This window comes from Patella vulgata, chromosome 9 (assembly GCF_932274485.2).
Source record: "Patella vulgata chromosome 9, xgPatVulg1.2, whole genome shotgun sequence".
In the NCBI taxonomy this organism is placed as follows: Eukaryota; Metazoa; Mollusca; class Gastropoda; family Patellidae; genus Patella; species Patella vulgata.
The window spans coordinates 24,653,810-24,670,596 of record NC_065887.2 but is presented as its reverse complement, the minus strand read 5'-3'; the positions used below and the strand labels follow the sequence as shown (position 1 = coordinate 24,670,596).

At 32.0% G+C, this 16,787-nt stretch overlaps 1 protein-coding gene across 2 annotated transcripts in view; it reads left to right on the top strand.

Annotated features, from left to right (window-relative positions):
* LOC126831781 (unconventional myosin-Id) overlaps positions 1-16,787 on the top strand; it is a 40,694-nt gene that overhangs the window by 17,171 nt on the left and 6,736 nt on the right. Inside the window, exons 4-23 of one of the 2 annotated variants that reach the window (XM_050562423.2) lie at positions 795-960; positions 1,368-1,421; positions 1,897-1,992; positions 3,505-3,624; positions 4,269-4,481; positions 4,769-4,914; positions 5,163-5,277; positions 5,847-5,957; positions 6,454-6,513; positions 6,916-7,061; positions 7,512-7,566; positions 8,175-8,252; positions 8,523-8,689; positions 9,076-9,280; positions 10,212-10,333; positions 10,501-10,602; positions 10,979-11,123; positions 11,843-11,947; positions 14,979-15,095; positions 16,355-16,503. In XM_050562423.2, coding sequence (XP_050418380.2) covers positions 795-960; positions 1,368-1,421; positions 1,897-1,992; positions 3,505-3,624; positions 4,269-4,481; positions 4,769-4,914; positions 5,163-5,277; positions 5,847-5,957; positions 6,454-6,513; positions 6,916-7,061; positions 7,512-7,566; positions 8,175-8,252; positions 8,523-8,689; positions 9,076-9,280; positions 10,212-10,333; positions 10,501-10,602; positions 10,979-11,123; positions 11,843-11,947; positions 14,979-15,095; positions 16,355-16,503 — 2,472 coding nt within the window. Of the gene's footprint in view, positions 1-794; positions 961-1,367; positions 1,422-1,896; positions 1,993-3,504; positions 3,625-4,268; positions 4,482-4,768; positions 4,915-5,162; positions 5,278-5,846; positions 5,958-6,453; positions 6,514-6,915; positions 7,062-7,511; positions 7,567-8,174; positions 8,253-8,522; positions 8,690-9,075; positions 9,281-10,211; positions 10,334-10,500; positions 10,603-10,978; positions 11,128-11,842; positions 11,948-14,978; positions 15,096-16,354; positions 16,504-16,787 lie in introns of both variants that reach the window. The other variant, XM_050562424.2, reaches the window with a different exon arrangement.

Below are 16,787 nucleotides of genomic sequence, written 5' to 3'. Positions count from 1 at the left end.
TAGTTTATTTTATAACTAACAGTGTAACCATATAACTAATGAACAGTTTGATTAATAATGGATATGAGCCACTTATTTCTCTATTTTAAACATACATTATGCAAGAGCTAAATCTGTCTATTGCAGGTCATTCTTTAGGCCTGAAATGTTATCTAAATTATTAATTAACCTATCCAGACCATAATCAACTCTAGATGGCATTGCTAGCCTGCGATATTTAGTGGATTATGAATGAGCCGATTTACTGCATAACTTTCCTTCACGATTTAACGATTAAATGGATAATCGAGACTATGCTGTTTATCGTACTGACTTTAGTAATGATGATCAAGGCTAGCCGGAAATTTCAACCGCTTAGTTCTCGGTTTATAGTGGATCAATTTGAATGAAATTTTCAGCAAATTGCCTTTACATTGCCTAACTATTATATAAGAACTGCCAACTCGTTATCGAATCTCCCATAATGTAAGATAATTGTGATACATGTAGGTTACCCCTTAAGGCTAGAATTCATCTTAAAAAAGGTATCTGAATGTTCAAGCTCAAATGACAATTTCTAAAGTCAGTACGACGTAGTTCTGGTGCACACATATTTTTTTTAACTTCTTTGATAGCCCAAAGATAGAAGTGACATTACCTTCATTGATAAATCCTTTCCAATTGTTCTGAAAAGGATGATTATTTCATTTAAAAAGTTGAGAAATATGTCCACTGACTTCTTAAACTTTTATTGTGACATTTTGTTGTATTGCAAATTTTTGGTAGGTTTTGTGATTTTAATTCTTTTTTTCCAGAGTTAAAGAAATACTGATAAAATCTAATGTTATATTAGAAACATTTGGTAATGCTAAAACAAATAGAAATGACAACTCTAGTCGATTTGGTAAATATATGGATATCAACTTTGATTTTAAAGGGGATCCTATTGGTGGACATATCAACAATTATTTATTAGAAAAGGTAACAATAATTGTTAGACCAGGAAATCTGATAATGATGAAATCTGATAGAAAAACATGTTTTGTTTTGTGTTTGGAATTGTGAAAGATAAAATGATAAGATCGGCAATCTAGACTAACATACTGATTGTTATACATTAATGTGGATGGATACAAAATATTTGACGTAATTAAGTATTGTACCTTTTCAGATATTGTCTGGAATTTGGCTATTGTTAAGAAGCAAAGCACTGTTATTTTTTCTACAGCAGCCAGTTGACAACTTTGTGACAAATAATTTGTAGATTAATTTGATGTGAAACAATAAGAGATACACAGAAAGTGAGATTTAGTGACAGTCTTTAGATCTTAACTTACTAGGAAAACTATAATTTTTATTTACCAATATTTTATTTGTAATTGTTTCAGAGTAGAGTAGTGTATCAACAGGAAGGGGAGAGAACTTTTCACTCTTTTTATCAGGTATGAATTAATTACAAAGTTAAGCAATACATTAAAAATAATGTTGTAATAAATTTAACAGATTACTGACATGCAGATATATTGTCTTTTCTTATATTATTGTGAAAGTCATTTATCTTCTGTCACAAGTAGAGGTGAAACTATATCTCATCGTGCACTTTTTGCTAATGTGTGCGTGAAAATTGCTTATGCAGCCTTTATTAAAGAGAAATTTAAAGGATTTCTTCTGCCATGTCTTGATTTAGTATACACAAAAGTTTTATGTTCTTAGTTGAATTTTTCAAAGCTACATTCAGTAGGAATATTTTCCAAACAGAATTGTAACTTGCCACCAGCTTTAATAAACGTTCCTATTGTAACTCATTTGTAAATGTTAATAAACAGTCTTAATTTTTTTTCATTTATAAATTTTAATAAAACGTCTAATTTCTCATTTAATTAAAATATTGATATTTTAATTTTTGTGTTATTACAGTTATTGAGTGGAGCTCCTGAGGGTTTATTATCTGAGTTAAAGTTGAGTCGAGATTCCAATAAATATTATTATATATCACAAGGTGGTAGCTCACAGGTTAGTAAGAATTTTATTCTAGGACAAAAAATCCTACATTAGTTGATTGTTTCCCTGTCAGAACCATATACTGGTTTGGGACACATATTCCATTGCTTAGAAAATAGCCAGTTTCTTCTTTATGAACAATGCCTTCAATATTGGCTATTGTGGAATTCAACATTATTATTACCATTCTAATAACTAAAAATCAAATACCCAAAATTACGGATTAACCTTGTACAGAATCAGGTGACCTTGTGGTTATAAAGTAGGCCTATGTTTTCTACATGTCATTGGTTCAATATCATATATGTAAGTGCCTATACTTACGTCTTTTCTCCTGGTGCTCAGTTTTCTTCATACAGACCCCTGTGCACAAACAAATTATTTAGATAGAAAGCTACTATACCCACTGGTACACCAAAACCAAAATAGAGTGATGATACACCACATTCAGTGTCACTTCATCACAAGGCCATATGAAAAAACTATTCTGGTTCTCAGACAATTTTTCAATTAAATCTGATGCTGATTTTTTATACACCTAAGTGTTGGCGTATATTGTCTTCATCCATATCCACCCTGGGGTCTGCTGTCTATTATTGCTTGTTGATACTCAAGGGACTAAACTCATCATCTGATTAAAGATGTAAGAGTTGAATCTGTCTATTGCAGATCATTTTTTTGGTCTTTAATGTTATATACGTTATTAATTAGACATTTATTCACACAACAAGCTCCTTATCGACTATCTAGACAATCGGATGGTTGTGATTTTGAACGGATTGAAACTTGAGCCTTTTGATAATTTGATTTAAAAATGGATAATCAAGACTTTGTTTATTATCGTAACAGCGGTAGCTGTTCTTCAAAGGTTTGTAACTTCACTCAGAATGAAGTATACAATACATGTATATTCCTTTTTCATTATCTATTTTTAAACTATTATAGTGAGAACTATCAGCACTTTTATCTGCATCTTACATAATGTTTATATTCATGAGATGAAGAATCCTATTGATTTTTTAAGATTCAGATAATGACTGTGTAAATTTGGCCCTTGATCACTTAGAAATAAGTCCTCTTGATGATTGAGAAGAAAAAATTATCATCTGATCGGCATTTCATCACAATGAGGTCTCAAAAAAATATTATTCTGGTTGACTGGTTCTAAGGCAATCGTTCAAACAAATCTGGTCTGCCTGAGGCAGACAAAACACTTTAGATAGGTCTACTTTTATTGATTGCATGTTTATTTATAAAATTAAGGAAGACTAATAATGTGTGGATTGCCAAATTAGATCTTTCTTAAAACTAAATGCATAATATTGATGAATAAAAGTAACTTTATGGAATAACATTTACTTTGCTTTTATTATAAGAGTGTTTTAACTAGGCTTCTATAATCTTTATCAGGCAATTGTTACTCCATATGATTATTTTTATTTATTTATGCTTGTCAATTAGAAAATGTCATTTAAACAAGCATAATATTGATGATTTAAATGGAGCTTCTATTATTTTATTCAGGTGAGCACCATCAATGATAAGAGAGATTTTAGGTCTGTCAATGATGCCATGAAGGCATCAGGTTTTGCACCAGATCACATTAACACATTGTGGCGTATTGTGGCTGCTGTTATACATTTGGTGAGTATATTTTAATCATATGTTATCTATGTGTCATGCTCACTGATATTATTGATTAATTGATGATGGTGTTGTGAAGTCATTAAGTATACATGGTCTTGTGTACAGAATTTGTGTTGTTCATTTTTTGGGGAATTGGACAGTTGAATAACATGCGATTAAACTTTCTAGAATTGAGGTTTTTCCGAAAGGTCCAAACAGTCAAAATGAATTAATCCCGAAATAATCAGGTAACAATTCATGTCACACTCAACACAAATGAAAAATATTCATGTTGAACTACATCACGTTTCTACCACTCACATTATTATCGATAGCAGTTCTATCAGAGTAGAGCATCCCAAAAAGAGAACCCTTTTAATATTTTAAGACTATCAGGGGTTTGTTGCACTCTATATGTATCAGGGAAGAATCTATAAGATTATTCTAAGATATGTCAGAGATGTAATTTATTCTATTGGAAGTTATGGAAACATAAGGTATAAGCATTAAAGGGACAGTTCCTGATTTCTTCAATTTGAAAATTGTTTGGATGAATTTCTCCTGTTTCACTGTGAATGTAATCTTTGAATAGAAACGTAACCAGTTTTACTCTTAAAATCATTTTAATGTTGCTTCCATCTTATTTTATTTTTTTGTTATAGGGTAGTGTCAAATTTGAAGCTGATCCTGATCAACATGAACAAGTTATTATATCTAATATTACTGAAGTTAAAGATATTGCTAAATTAGTTTCTGTAAAAGTTGAAGATTTAAAGAAAGCTCTGTGTTTTCGTACTATAGCTGCTGGAGGTCAGGTAGTAGAGAAAGGTCTACGAGAATCAGAGGCATATTATGCCAGAGATGCTTTCGCAAAAGTAAGTAGCTTAATTCTTAGACATAAATCAGTTCATACAACTAGTCGAACTAGGTCTTTAATGCATTAAATGAACCATGTTATTTTAATGGTGGTTATTTTTAAGCATTAAAGTGCTTCAAAAAACCACCAAAATTTTTATTGCAGACATTAGGATATTACGCATTTAAGCCAAAACTATTTGCTCATGAATGCAAATGTTCAAAAGAGAAAGAGAGAGAGTTCCATTTATCCATTTATTTAGATGATTGATGTGATACAGTCAGTTATTGTGCTTACATTTTTCAGGCCACATATGATCGTATGTTTTCTTGGATAGTTGGGAGAATAAATGAAGCGATTGACCCTAAAGTTATTGGTATGAAATATGTTGGTAAAAATACAGTTATTGGTGTACTTGATATCTACGGTTTTGAAATCTTTGATAATAACAGGTTAGACTCAACATTTTTGATAATCTAACATTTTGTTGTGATAGAGTAACTGCTGGAATACAAGACCAAGGGGGAATAACTCTTTAAGGATTCTTAGTGAAATGGATTTAGTAATATTATAAGGTATTATTCGTGTGCATTACTTGTCAGAATGAGGGCAAGAAAGTTAATTACTTTAAGGCTACAAATATCAGCTGTTTGTTGTGTATTTTTTGTTGCCTAGTAATATCTGTAAATTCTGGTTTCAGTTTTGAACAGTTTTGTATCAACTATTGTAATGAGAAGTTACAACAACTATTTATAGAACTTGTATTAAAACAGGAACAGGAAGAATATATGAAAGAAGGAATAGAATGGCAACATGTAAGATGTTTTTTCTTTTATTTGAGATTTTTTTTTTTTTTTTAATATGTTATGGTCCTGCAATCCTATAAATCATTTTTTTTTGTATGTGTTATTAAAATGTTTTGCACCACCATTTCCGATAAAGCATTGGTTGAAATGGTTTTGTCACACCTTTTGGAAGACAATGGTGTATATGTTCAATGATGATCATTTTCTGCTTAATTTAGATATATGCAATTAGATTTGTTGATGCTTTTGAACATAACTTTAATTGTAATTGAGTCAAAGTGATGAAACTTGGTGTGTTGATTCATTACATCAAACCCTTGACTTAATTTCGAGAACAAGCATATTATGCTTAGGTTATGCATGGTGATAAGCAATTTGATAGCTCTATTATTTATAAAATGATAATTAGGCAGCTAATAAATTTATTTTGTGATTAAGGAGGGGGACATCTGTCTGACCATTGAGCATTTTTTCTGCCGATATTTATTAATTGGAAGGTATAGTATGGCAAGTATAATCCCCCCCACAACTGCCTTGACTTCTCATTTTAATTTATCACTAACTTATTGTATTTTCAGGTGGATTATTTTAACAATAAAGTTATCTGTGATTTAGTAGAACAATCTCATAAAGGAATATTAGCTATATTAGATGAAGCTTGTTTAAATGTTGGTAAAGTCACAGATATTGTAAGTATCTCTATTTATATGATCAATTTGGGGTACCAATATCCTTTTGATTTAAGTTGAACTCCAATGTTTGATTGTTTGGGTGATCGTGATGTAAACAGGAGAGACAATGGTGGGCGGAAGCTGGATTGCTTCAATAAAAAATACATAATTATGCTATGATTCTTGGAAGAACGAAGCATTTTGTTATTTTATAAATTTACAAAGGGTCACAATTAAAAAGGCTTTAATATTGAGAAGATGGCATAAATAGAGCATTTAATTTTTGGTTTTGGTTGTATTTTGACCAGTGGCAATCATTTCGTACCAGACCGTCTGCTAATCGTTGGTTAATGAATATCCTTGCTATTTATTCAGTAGTATTTTATAAATCATATTAGATACTTTAGATTCAAAATGATTTCTAAATAATAAACTAAGGACATTTGTATGTACAAAAAGTCAGACAGTAGATGATAAAAGCATTGATTATTAATATTTGTATATATTATTTCAGATGTTCTTACAAGCCATGGCAACCAAATTAAATAAAAATGACAGGTTTACATGTAGATCAGTAAGTTATTTTTCATTTTTGCTTGTGTATGCAAAAAAGACGTTGGTCCAAATTTAATTTAGTTTCCGTCATCTGGTGAGTTATTAATGGTGTGACTGTATCTACTCATAAATGATGAAAGCATGAATTGAAATGTTGTTTGCGTTCAAACGAAATGCACTACATGATCAACGCAAAGCTTCATAGAACTATTCTCACAACTGTCTTTGAAACCTGTGAGTCTGGATCACTGAGACTAGTAAAGATACATCGTCTGGTAATAATTTATGTATTCTGTTAAATCAGTAAACTACCACTCTTAATTACAATGCCTCGAACTAGAAATGATGCAAGCACAAAGTGTGATAAACCTTTTGCTTTGTTTATATGTCAGAGATTTATATCATAATATTTCTGTTTTAGTTAAATCCTTCAGATAAGACGTTAGAACATGATCGAGATTTCCGTATCAAGCATTATGCTGGTGATGTGTCTTATAGTGTCATTGGTTTCATAGATAAAAATAAAGACACATTGTTTCAAGATTTCAAACGGTTGCTCTTTAACAGGTAAGTCATAAAGTGTGTCAACAACTGAATCCATCGTTCCTTTGATAAGATGGCTGTTGTACACGTCAGCCCTTGTTTCCTATTGTTTTATATTGTTAATGTAAAGGAATAATAATGTTGTTGTTGAGGTTTTGAATTATTCCTAACCAGAGTACTGCGATTTGAGAGCTCTGGTAATTTTATTTACAATTAAATATACATTGTGCAAGAGCTAAATCAGACTATTGCAGATCATGAAATGGATAATCAAGACTGTTTTTTATCCTACCGACTTCAGTAATGGTGATCGAAGCTAGGCCGAAAATTCAATCGCTAAAATCTTGGTTCATAGTGGATCAATTTGACTGAAATTTTCAGCAAATTCCCTTTACAGTATCTAGTTTTTAACTATTATAGTGAGAACTGCCAGCTCTTTATCTTATCTCCCACAACGTATCTTTAATGTTTCAGTAAAGATGAACTGATCCGTGCAATGTGGCCAGAAGGTAAACAGAGTGTGACAGAAGTAAGTTATTTTATATGTTTGTACACATAGATACATCTCATGACATCTCAACACAAACATGAGTTTAAAGATAGTAATATTGTGTACTGCTGATGACAACATATTTCTTTACCTACTGTTAGGTCACTGAACACAACAATGCTGTGTAATTGTTAGGATGAAATGTAAAAGCAAGGCATGCATGTAATAGAATCCTTGACAATTGGAATTCTATGAAGAATAGGCAGAAATTGAAAATTCTCCTCACACATTACCATAGAAATAAAGTTATATATTAGTCTCAAAATAAATAAAATATTGCATTTTATGTTCAACTTCATTCTATTCTTTTCATTCTGAGGATAATTTTGACATCTTGCATAATATGCAAATGTGTAATTAACTCTGATGGCTGAATATTTAAGCTGGGTTGAGTATAGTATATTGTATATATACTAGTCAACTGCTTTCCAGCGATCTCTGTATCATTCTCCTCCAATTGCTATAGAGCATGTTTTTATAGAGAAGGATTCACTGTAACACCTGTGTAGTTGGTGTTTATTATATACCAGGTAACAGTGTTAGTTTGAAAGTCTAATGTACTTTTTATATTATAATTCATCTTTCAGACAACCAGACGGCCTGTTACTGCTGGAACTAATTTTAAGAATTCTATTGTTGCTCTAGTCGAAAATCTGGCATCAAAGGTATACAAATATTATTTATAAGGAGGTAACCTTTATGATTTAGGTAAAAAAAAGTATTAAAGAGTTATTTTGATTAGTGATATGCAACAAGCTCTGTAATATAATTTAGTTCTTGTTTTCAAAAATTAAGTACATGGTACATATACCTAATTATTCAAAAGCAACATTCTGGCTATGGATCTATTGTCATTATCAAGCAAATGATACCACTACTAATAGATTCTTTTATAAAGAAACTGTGAATAATAACTGTTATTATTTTTAATTTAGGAACCACATTATGTGAGATGTATTAAACCAAATGAATTAAAATCACCATCTGTATTTAATGATGAGAGAATAGGACATCAGGTACGATATCTAGGATTAATGGAGAATGTAAGAGTAAGGAGAGCTGGTTTCGCCTTCAGAATGCATTATGACAGATTCTTACTTAGGTATGTATATATATCCGCATCAGAACCCCAATACAATTTACCCCTTTCCATATTGTTTAGCTTCATTTTCTGGAGTTTATTTAGTTACGATCCACATTACTGTTAGAGAGAAAGAGAGAATTGGGGTTAGCGTTCACTCGATATAGACAAGGTCATTTTGGGACTAACATATTGTTCAATTTATTTTAAATAATTTACTTGCGCATAGGAGTCTTTAGTCGTGGGAGGAAACCAAAGGACCTGGAGAAAACCCAAAAGGTACAAGCTTGGAATTGAAACCATGTCACTTGACTCAATTACAGACCGTATGATTTATAACAATTAAACCACTGTATACCTATTAATTGTATGTATATGACAAATGTGGTAATTTTCTTTGATTTCAGATATAAATGTATTTGTACTAAAACATGGCCTGTATATAGAGGTGGAGATGTAGATGGAACTAAATGTATTATAAATGAAAAAGGTTTCCAAGACGATGTCAAATATGGCCGATCTAAAATATTTATCCGATCACCACAGACATTATTCTCATTAGAGGAAACACGTGATGCGAAGATACCAACAATAGTTTCTTTCTTACAGAAGGTAAGTTGAAAGCTTTTTCTGATTTTTTAACATACTAGAATAAAGGTTAAATATAACATTAAGACCATGTACAATTAAAAGTACTTTTATTGAAAAGATTACTTTTAATTGTGTTTATTTGATACAGCCATCTTGGACAGATATAGTAATAGATATGTATGCTATCGATTTTGTAAAAGTCAGCCCATTTTACAGAAAGGTCTTTTCATACTCCGATGTTCTTATACACGTAGTAACAGTCTTTACATATAAATAGTGCATATTTTTGACTATTTAAAGATACATTATGTAAGATTCAGATAAAGAACTAGCCATTCTTGCTATAATATATCGAAAATAGATAATGTAAAATGAATAATTTGAAAATTTCATTCAAATTACTCTATTGCGAGCGAAGAGAAGTTCGGGCTTTTGACAAGACATTTTCAACAATTTCAACCACCGTACTCCATTTTTAGCTTAAATCAAAATAAGGCTGAATTGTTCCGATGCCATCAAGAGTTGATTATGGTCTGGATAAGTTAATTAATGTCTTATTAATAATTTAGAAAACATTTCAGGCCTAAAGAAAGACCTGTCATAGGTAGATTTAGCTCTTGCATCATAATGTATGTTTAAGTACATGTGAACGATCTCTAACTTGTACAATGGAGTTATTGCTTGAATTGATTGACTTAAATGCAAATAGCCATATTTTAGAATAAGATTTGCAATGTGAGATTTGTGGGGTTGTAGGCAATGGAGCATATCAAGATGCTTGTATTGAAATGTCATTCACTGTGCTTTTAAAATTCGTTTTGGTTTCCCCCATTGTATTTGGTGAGATAGCATTTGGAACTCGAGTCTGTAGTTTTTAAGATCTGTCTGCCTGTAAAAATGAAAGTTGTGGCTCTTATAATTACATGTTCCACATTATGTTTGATTATTTTAGCACTGGAGAGGTGGTTTAGGAAGAATGAAGGCCAAGAAGATGAGAGCTATTTATATCATCATGGCACGGTATAGAAGATACAAAATGAGAAGATATGTCTTGAAATGTGTGGACTTATTCAAGTATGTAAATTTAGATTTTTTGTATTTTTCCAAATTATGATAGCTATTTATTTCTTTACGTAAAGTTAGGAATTATTTTTTAAACATAAATAATTGGTCATAAATCCCATGAAATGTGCCGAGCACTGGCCAGAATACTAAATTTGCTTCATTTGATTTATTTTCAGGAATGTTAAGAAAATGCGAGATTATGGTAAACATGTGCAATGGCCACACCCACCCAAGGTTTTACAAGGACTTGTTAGTATGTTAAGCAGAGTTCATAATAGGTATGTGACCCTTTTATTATTGCAGTCTATTCAGTGTATTAATAATACACTATAGACAAACAAAACCAATAAGACACACAAACTACACAGACACTGAAAGCAATCAACTATCAATGTATCAAATCAAGTGAATGGATCAGTGGGCCAGCCGTAAGTGTCCACTTCACTCTACAGTCCTAGTCCTTTAGTGATAATCTGCAACTCTTTTCCCTTGAAGCATAGAAGCTTGGGAGTGAAACCACACCACTTGACTTAATGACAGATTTTATGGTCTAAAGTGCATGTGTCAAACCAGTCGACCACCCAACCCCCTTTAAATATGAAAGAACTAGAGAAAGAGTATGAATTATGCATTAATATATGTTTTGTTTACTAGATGGAGGGCCAACATGATTTTACGTAAGATACCAAGAGATGAAAGGCCAGCACTGAGATTAAAGGTCACAGCAGGTGATGTTTTGAAAGGTCGTCGCCAAGAATGGGGTTTTAAGAGGAAATGGGAAGGAAATTATTTGGCAAATGTAAGTATAGGACACTCAGATATGTCATATTCGATAATATTTACTAATAATAACAGCAAAGAACAAAACAAAAACACAGATATTGTAAACCATAAAAGAACTATTAGATTAAGTGAATTTATATGGTGGCTAATTGTAAATGTCTACTATGCTGTATATCCATTCTGTTGTAAAATATGCTTTGAGTAAAAGATATGTTGAAAATGTTTCGACTGTGGTGATTGGTGGAGATATTCTCTTCTTGAGTTCAACAGGCCAGGAAAGAATGTTTTTTATGGTGACACCATGACGGACAGTAGCTGAGCTTACCTGGTAAACAAATGTATAGGACGGTTTCCAATTGAAAAGGCCATTTAATTATCAATAAATGACAAATAAGTACTACATATAAAATAACAGCAATAGATCATGGTATAAAATTAAGACACTGTAATATGTAATGTGGCATATTGACATTAATTTATTAAATAAATATTCAGCTTCCCAAAGATATGGTGTACAGTACAGCCAGCCATCTGACAACTTTGTGCCAAACATATATTAAAGATATAAGGAATTAAGTTAGGGTCATTTTATGTTTAGATTTATTTCTTTTGGTTTGTTATCCAGGCTTATCGAGTAGTCACATTATCAGCTTTTGATAATAAACTGTAAAATAGATTGTAAAATATTTTATAAGCCATTTTTGATTATTTTTTTTTTATTTTTTTATTTTGCAGGCAGCAGATAATACAACATCGACATCAGATTTTGTTGTGCAGGTCAGCACATTGAAAGGTCAAGATGGTTTCAGCAGAGTTCTTTTCTCTTCTTTTGTTAAAAAGGTAAATTTGCTTTCTTTATGCTGGTTGGTTTTGCTTCTTCACAGAAGAGAAGGTAATTTCTCCTAATAGGGTTATAACCTGTTTAATAGAACATCTATGCCCTAAAGTTTATAAAAATAACCAGTTTCTTCTTTTCTTCCTAATATCATGCTGTTTGAGCTTGTAACAAAGAAAATAAGAATTTAAAATGAACAAGCTAGTACATACTCAAAATCGAATCAAAGTAATTGTTAAAGGATAATAACCGATTTTACATATGTGATAGAATTGGTAAACAATGGGACCTTTACTATGGTTGATCTGTTACCAGGATTTGAAGATTTCTGAAGTGACACAAAAATAATAAAGCAGTTGTTATTACTGAAGTAGAAAGCAATATCTGCTATATAAATTGTTTTCTCTGATAATCACCTGAAAACAAAAAATTGCTACATGAAGCTGTTAGGAAATATACCAAATATTCATAAGAAGACCTCATTGCTATCAGATTTTGAAAAAAAGAAAGAAAATAGAAAAAGCAGTTATCTCCCCTTGATTGTACAACTGTGTGTGGATTTGATTAGGATATATTTAACTGTGCTATTTGTACATAATGTTTAAATAGTGTGATACCCTGTATAGATTTTCTGCACAATCTGTGACCAGCTAATAAAAAGATAGGTTGCCAGGCAACGAAACATACGCCCACAGCAGCTAAATCGTCAACAAGAGTTGTTGCATATTTTTACTTTTTTTGGTAATGAAACATTTATAATACACTAAAATCTGATTAAGAGTAACAACTCATTAAGTAATTATCAGAAAATCATTAGAATTCGTTTGGTTTTTATAAAGTTCTGCCCCATGCTAACGTTTAGTATACGAAAAATTTAATATCATGGATTTAGCTGTTCAAGTTATCAAAATTCATTGAAAATCAATATACTTGTTTGTCTCAAGACCTTAAACTCTGTGTATCAATCTGAAGTCAATCGGATATTCACTTTAGCCTCTAGAGCATCCACAAGAGTTTTTGAAGCGATCAAAGGCCATGACCCTGGGGCAGTAATTATCCGAAATCGCTGAAAATCAATTGGCTTCTTCGTCTCATGACCTTAAACACTGTGTATAATATTACAGTCAATCGGATATTATCTTTAGCCTCTGGAGTATCCACAAGATATTTTGAAGTGATCAAGGGCAATAACTCTGGCAGTAATTATTGGAAATTGCTGAAAATCAATAGGCTTCTTCGGCTCATGACCTTAAACACTGTGTATAAATTTAAAGTCAATCGGATATTAACTTGAGCCTTTAGAGCATTCTCAAGCAATTGTGGACACCGGACGAGGGCGACGACAATATACGACCACGTTGTAGCATGGACACCCGTATGCAATGTGTGCATTGTCTTCACGTTGTTGTTATTTGTCCACGTGACCTCTTTCCCGCCACAATGAACCAAGTTCCATTTTAGTCACAGAGTAGTTAAACGAATAAAAATTAAACTGGTTTGTATAGCTAATAACAGTGCGCGATTCGGGTGGATATATTTTTCAAATGATTATAGCCTACTGAATATATTGTTGTTCAGTGAATGGAAAATGATTAAAATGTTGTGTGATGGCAAATGAGATGACAGATGGGAACACATGGTCAATTCTTACAAAGGGAAATGTTTACAGATAAAAATTATTGTTTTGTGAATAATTATAAAGCTTGTATATTTACTTGATTATCAAATTTAACGTCTGTACTTAGTCTGTACTAATTACTTAGTCTGTACTAATTACTTAGTCTGTACTAATTACTTAGTTAGATCGTGAACTGAATGATTGTTGAAAGGTTACTTTTAATCTCGTCGACCGAAATCAAAGGGATTAAAATGTCTGTATGCAGTGGAACGGTAAATCACGTTTGGTCAACATTTTTTCACGCTTAATTTAGGACAAGAAACTTGATTCGCAGATTCCCTTAACTTTCTGCTAATCAAATTAATATTTGATCGCACTTAGTCGTTTTTGTTTAGCAAACTGCAATGCGATACCGCTTATCATATTCCCTGGAACCAAAAAGCATCCATTAGAGGCTTATCTCCGATATGCAGTGACATTGCACAGCATATGTGGCTGCTAGAGGTGCCAATGTTTCACTGTTAAGTAAAGTTGTTTGTTATTTAGTCTACAATCCTGCAAAAAATCACATTTAAGCTATATATTGTCTCGCCAGCACTTCCAGTCAAATCAGTGATGCTTTTTCATTGGTTCTCAGTAAATGATAATAATAATAGTTTGATTAACATGACCAGAATAGGTTCAAGAGAACTAAAAACGTTAGCCAAAGAAATCCAGAATATATCTATTTTAATACAGGAAGTGTTTATCTTAAAATTACATAGTACACTTCATTGACATATAATACAGGAAGAAAATAAAATACAGTGATGTATTGATTCTTAGTTTCACCAGACAATCATCGGTCATATTCATAACTTTATTAACACCAAAATACTCTTCGTTCATCTCATTCCTTTCTACTTGCTGGGTATCTGTCTTACTGTGTGTGAGTTTGGATGCACCTGAGTGGACTAGAATATTCTAGGTTTTAATACAGTTTTTGCAAAGAACAACCTGCATGCAAATTTGTCGTGAGATAGCTTGTAAAACTAAGTTCATACAAATAAGTACACCTAAAATGTTTGCTGCCCATAATTCTCTCTCCTTGGCATTTTAAATGTAATATTAGAACGATTAGGATATTGTGTCCTTTCTCACGGGGTTTGGGTTGCTGAATAGATTATAAGGTCCGTCATTGAGCCAAGTGACGTGGTTTTGATTCTACACTTGTAGGAGTAGGTTCCTTGTCTGGTTTTCCAGTTTCCTCCGATTTCTAATGACACACCTATGTGCAAGCAATTTAATGAAACAAAATTGTATCATTAGTCCCAAATTGACCTGGTTTCTGTTTAGTGGATATTAAAACCCATTTATATCTCTCCTTCCTTCTCTTTCATTTATACATACCTAATGATTATCTTATTGTTTATATTCAGGTAAACAAACACAATAAGACAGCTGACCGTGCTCTACTGATCACTGATAAATATATCTATAAATTAGATCAAAAGAAAAAATTTAAACCAATGAGGAAAGGAATCCCATTAATTGAGGTAGGTCATCTTAATAGTTTGGATGTACATAGATTATGAGGGTTATCAATCCTCTTTTAGAATTTTATGTACTAGTTACAATCAATCTGACCAGTTGTATTGGGAGGTCATGTCAGGGGTCATACGAAAGGCTTAAGACCCTATGACATCAGACATTGATTATTCAATCAGCGTTGATGTTGATGGGGGTTTACCAACAGTTCTGTGCATCGCACATAAAGAAGTCGCCGTAACAGATGGTTTCATATGCTAATCCCTCACGCTATCCAGAACACAGGTTATATAACAACTATTTCAGATCCTAGTGTAGTGCAAACAAATAAAACAAAATTTTGAACTATAAGAAACGAAACGAAATAGCAGATTGGGGTACAGTAGGCTTAGGTAAATATTGAAATGTGTTCATGTATTGCTGTTGTCCCTGTTGTTTACATTAGTGAGATGAAGAATCATATTGAATTTCAACAATTTCCATTAATTATTTCTAGAGTTATGTCCCATGTTTCACTTTGTAGAATCTTGTTCGTGGTCTAATGACAAATGCATTATTCATTATTCAGTACGATGAAAAGAACTATAGAATTTCAACAATTTATGCTAGAATTATTGCCCTTATGAACGCTGTAAATAGTAACAAAAGTAATCATCGGTACTGTTTAAACTTAGGGGGTTTGATGTCCAAATGTATCGGTTATATCGCTGAATCAAGTGGCGTGGTTTCAATTCCATGCTTGTATGTGACAAGATTAGGATCGCCTCTCTAAGCTCATGGGTTTTCTCTGGGTCCTTGAATTATTGAAATAAAATTGAACCATATGTTAGTCCCGAAATGACCTAGTTTGTATTGAGTGGACGTTAAACCCCATTTCTCTCTCTCTGTTTAAAATTTACATGCATTGTTCAGACTAGTGAAACGAAGAATCCTTTGATTACGAAATAGATTCTTGTCAACTTGCCAATGATATTGTACAGTATAAAATTTTTGCTATTTATTTACCTACCTAAAGATTCTCTATTTGACAACCTTTGGGGACTACACATATGACTTAGGCTGTTCTTGATGTATCATTTCTTGCCAAGCAACCTATCATTTATAATTTGATATAAGCAATCAGAGCCAGTAAATTGATAATTTTACTAGTAATCTGCATTTCGAATACCTGGTTATATAAGTATGATTAAACAATAAACATGATTGTCAGGTTTCTAGAATAAAAAACCCAGGTTAATACCCTTATGTATATTGTATATTATTGTAGATAACTGGATTAGGATTAACACCGGAATCCGATCAACTGATTGTTATACATCTCTCAGGTGGTAATGATCTCGTACTGTGTTTAATGAACAATAAAAAAGAAGAACGCGTTGGAGAGTTAGTTGGAATTCTGTGTTCACATTGGCAGAAGTAAGTAATTCTCGGTAAAAACTTAAAATTGAGTAAAAGAATTTTCTGGGAAAATAATATACATGCACCGAAATATGAAGTCGGCTAAAACACAGTATTTGTTTTAAAATTGTCTCATCAGTATTAAAAAATAAATTGCCTTGCAATTCTAAGTATCAATAGTTCTATATTTTGGTCATTAAAATTTATCCTTTTTTTGCATCAGCAGCTGTTGCAAATATACTATTGTGAAGCGTTTTAAGTATGGGTCACTTTATGGTCCCTTTAAAAAGTGAAAAAAAATC